The 4691-nt window shown below is 35.7% G+C and overlaps 1 protein-coding gene across 1 annotated transcript; it reads left to right on the top strand.

Annotated features, from left to right (window-relative positions):
• The first annotated feature begins 1241 nt into the window (after positions 1-1241).
• Positions 1242-2667, top strand: LOC11410732 (BAG family molecular chaperone regulator 5, mitochondrial). Its single transcript, XM_003594168.4, has one exon. The coding sequence runs from the start codon at positions 1497-1499 to the stop codon at positions 2058-2060; it is 564 nt and encodes a 187-aa protein (XP_003594216.2). The 5' UTR covers positions 1242-1496; the 3' UTR covers positions 2061-2667.
• Positions 2668-4691: the final 2024 nt, after the last annotated feature.

Below are 4691 nucleotides of genomic sequence, written 5' to 3' on the forward strand. Positions count from 1 at the left end.
CAACTATTTTTTACAATTTTTGTGACATCTTTCTCTCTCATACTCACATTATCTTTTTACTTTCTCTCTCTATTGTTTTGGTTTTTGTGCCATTACCTCATTTCTTTTGTAAAATTTTGGTTGTCACAAAAATTGTTACATATATGAATGTTCAAATAACACAACTCTTTTGAAAAATGATATTTGAACATCCATTTTGTGACAACTTTTATGACAACTTTCTCTCTCATACTCACATTATATTTTCATTTTCTCTCTCCATTGCTTTGGTTTTTGTGCCTAGACCTCACAATTCTTTGTATATTTTGGTTGTATTCATTTTAAAATTGTTTTTCCAAAAGGACATGGTGGAGGGAGTCAGCTCTTTCAAGGTAAATTTGAATCCCTTTCGACCTTCTTTCAACTTGTCTTTTCCTTTTAAAAATATTACCAAAGACCTCTTGATTGAAAATGATAGAATGCTCTCTAACCTTGTTTAAAGCAACAGTCGGATTGTGGTTAGAAGAGTTCCAAGCATTGACAACCAAATCAGAGTAGGATTCATGATCAATCCAAGCAGCCTCAAAGTGGAAAGGTCTAGGCCCTCTAGTTAGGGGGAGACCACCAAAACGGAGGAGGATAAGGTTATGATCAGAGTCTACATAAAACTTCAACAAAGGCTTCCGGGAAGGCTAGGCGCCAATCAACATTTGCTAGGCCCTGTCAAGTTATTTAGATAAAATGCGGTGACCATTGTTATTACGGTGCCATGTGTAACGACCCCCTGTTGTAGAAAGATCAAGCATATTACAATTATGGCTAAAATATGGTTTTAGTCCCTGCAAATATGTCTCGTTTTGGTTTTAGTTCCTGTACAAAAAAATTTGCAAGGACCAAAAACAAATTTTTTTTTACAGGGACTAAAACCAAAACGAGGCATATTTGCAGGGTCTAAAACCATATTTTAGCCTACAATTATCCATGAAATTGGCAAAGATAGCGGCTCTAGAGTGTTGGAATATGCCTCCCCGTTGATCACAAGTTTTTTTTTTCTTCTTCTTTCAATTTTAAGATAGTATTTGAAAACAGCTTATAACATAATAAAACTATTAGCATATTTTAAAACAATTAAACTTTATTTTATCTTTTGCTTTATAAATAACTTATATAAACTTTTTTTTGAGCATGATAAACTTTATTTTATGATAAATAACTTACATAAACTTTGAGTTTTGAGCATGCTCAAAACTTATAAACTTACACAAAACACTTGTTATGACAAACACGATAATGTCTATCATGGTAAGTAAGCGCATTTGTGATATAAGCTGATTGTTTATCCAAACAGAGCCTTAAGCCTATTACTGGCGCCAACACCATTCAAGGAAAGATCCAAAACAAAAGCACTTTTCTATTTTCCTACAAACTCTACTGTCTCAAAACTGAGATTTCATCTGCCACTATCTGCAATCTCTGACTCCAAAATCACCCTTTCTGTTTTTATTCCATTCCATGAAATGAAACCTTCTTCCAATTCCACCGTCACATACACCACCTACCACAATGACCAAACTACCCCTCCCAAACCCCGTAATTCCACCCATCTCCCTCCCCAATCCCAATCCAACGCCGCACTCACCATCCAATCAACCTACCGATCCCACCGCATCCGCACTCTCTACCGCAAAATCTCCACCGTCGATTCCGAAGCCGATCAAATCCAACGTCTAATCCAGCTCCAAGACACCGTAGACTCAATCCGCACCAACCACTTAGAAAAGCTGAAAATGAACGAAGCACTCATGAAACTTCTTCTGAAACTCGATTCAATTCCAGGGATCGATCCAACGGTTAGGGAAGCAAGGAGAAAGGTGACACGTCGGATTGTGGGTTTGCAGGAGATACTTGATTCTGTTTCGGAAGTGAAAGTTGATCAATGGTGGGAGATGAATAATTGGTATCAAGTTGTTGAAGAAATGGAAGAAAGTGTTTGTAGAGAAAGAGGTGGTGATGAAATGGAACAGTTTTGTGCCCAGAATTTGGGATTTCGTTGCTTACAAAGGTTTCTTCATGAACCCTGATTTACACTTATAGAATATAAATATGTATACTTACTGTTTCACAAAAGGTCTGCAACCGCGATCTAGATCGCCATGCCGAGGTTTTCTATGTCTATACAAGTGTAACACATCACATGTAATTGAGAATGTATCATTCAGGATTCTATGCAATATCAAGAATTGTGATAGGAGTGTGATTCAAAACTTTGTTTGGTTCAATTGCGGTCTGCAATTACCGTTGTGGTCGTTTAAAAGTTTAAACAACAATATCGTAGCTGTAATTATGGCCGCATTTTGCTGCAATATCAAGTTGATATTATTATGTAGGCAAATGCGGCTGTAATTGCATGTGACATTATTGTTTAGACATCTGAACGACCACAATTGTAGTTGTAGACTGCAAATTAGAACTATGCTTAGTATAGTATATTATGTGTTGTATAATATTAATACTATCTCTTAACTGTAAGTAGTTATGTACTTAGTTACCTATCTTAAAAGCTTTGATTGTACTTTAGCTTGTTATTATGGCATACAAGGCAATGAAATTGATGTAGCCTAAATGAATGAAATTAAATAAGTTTAGTGTGTGTTTGGTTTGGCATTTGAGCCTCCAAACCCAGGTTCAGTGTTGTTGTTGTTGCGGTTTCTTAAAAGCTACAAATTAGAGCTGAGCTTGTAAAACTTGCCGTGATTTCAAGCCAACACGGAAAACTTGTCGCAAAATCAAACAAATGCTTGGTTAAATTCCAATTATATGATAAAGTCGGAACAAATTGCATGATCCGTCAACTGTCTTGGATTAGCTTGATACATTTGGTACATAATATAATAGGAGCTTAGGAGTTTATTTTTTTAGACCCAAAACAAGTAGTAAAGGTAATAGAAGAAAGTACTGTGATTTCTAAGTAGTAAATTGCACTTGAATTTGGACATGTATCCAGTGGCGGATCTTGAAAAATTTTCTTGGGGGTGCCAGTATTGTATGAAATATATTTTAAACTATGTGAAGAAAGTATCATAATTGTTAACTTGTCCGGTGCTTTATTTTGCTTGATTGCAGGGTAGGGGGTGCGGGTTCGAATCTGTGTAAGGGCTTTTTTTTAACAAAATAGAAAAAATATAACAGAAAAATAAAGAAAAAGGGGATGGCAGTGTCGATCACACGACCTCCATATGAAAACCATACTTCATTTCCGCTGCACCAACTGAATATTAGCGTTAAGACTATGCCTAATCTAATATATATAGAAAACTTGGGGGTACCATGGAACAGGAAGATCCGCCCCTGCATGTATCTCTTGCAGTCAGAGTGTTGGGTAGTTTTGTACCTAGTTACTTACTTACCTTGGAAGCTTTAATTGTACTTACGCTTTCTATACCATATACAAGGCAGTGAAATTGATGTTTACTAAATGAATTCCATTAAAACAAACCTTAGTCAAATTTCATATCATATGATAAAACCGGAACAAGTGCAAGATCCATCAACTGTTTTGGATTTGCATATCTACTTTGATACATAATAATAGGAGCTTAGTAGTTTATTTTTTAGAACCAAAACAAGTAGTTAAGGTAAAAGAAAGTACTATGATGGTTGACACAATAAAAGGTACTGTCATAATTCTGAGGAGCTAGTTGGTGCAGCTGCACTTGCATTTGGTCATGCATCTCTTGCAATCATAGAGTGTAGGATAGCAACTGTAGCAATTACATTTGTTGATGCAATTTGTTTTGAAACCACCATCCCATAAGCAACGAGCCATGCAGTGAAGGACTGGATAGCAGGTTGGACAACTCTTTTTCATCTGGTTTACAATGCAGTCTTTGCACCATCTTCTATTTGTGCGTGGACAACCCCAACCCATAATAGGTGAAGCCATCAGTAACATAATCAGTGACAGTGCTTGGATTTGGATTGCCATTTTCTGCTTCTTTGCCTCCATGTTGTTTTTGTCTTGTGCAAGTGTTGCAGTGCTCTTCACAAAATGCAGTGAAGGATTACAAGTAGTATTTCTAATTTCTTAGTATTAGATCTATATTGGAAGTGAGGAAGCATTTAATTTTGGCCGACGTTGAAATTGAATACCACATTTAATCTGGGAAGGTTTGGCAGCAGAGCTCTCTTGGTTTGCACAATACTCTATCTCATTAGTGTCACAAGTCAAACTATAATAGTCAAATGGAATGCAATGCAAGTGTCAAAGGCAAATACATATAAAATTCTAAATACTACTTAGTGGGATTTGGACTTCAAGCAATCCGAAATACCATGGACGAACAATCTAGGCCATTTGTGTTGTGAGGAGTGCTAGCAATATGTACTCTCTAACATAATCATCTCACCACACTTAATTTATTGTTCTAAATGCACATTAGTCCCACTAAATTATGTAGATCTCGTCTAAATCTCTTGTTTTGGGATGATAGTAGTTTATTATCTAAAGTTGAATGGTTATTATAGTCATTTTTCCAAATTTAAATTACCATTTTAAAGGTTTTATACTCATCTTCACGTAGCAAGAGACTATTTATGTGAACATATAATAAGTCTTTCATTAATATTAAGCATATTTTTTATTTTTCTTTTAGACAATAAATTGATTGATGTTTTTTTTTTTGGTCAAGTAGCCTCGTGGCTAAATTCACACA

Source organism: Medicago truncatula, chromosome 2 (assembly GCF_003473485.1).
Source record: "Medicago truncatula cultivar Jemalong A17 chromosome 2, MtrunA17r5.0-ANR, whole genome shotgun sequence".
NCBI lineage: Eukaryota > Viridiplantae > Streptophyta > Magnoliopsida > Fabales > Fabaceae > Medicago > Medicago truncatula.

What these genes read in the sequence shown, in the direction of transcription:
- LOC11410732 (XM_003594168.4), top strand. Translation starts at nt 1,497, where the DNA reads ATGAAACCTTCTTCCAATTCCACCGTCACATACACCACCTACCACAAT.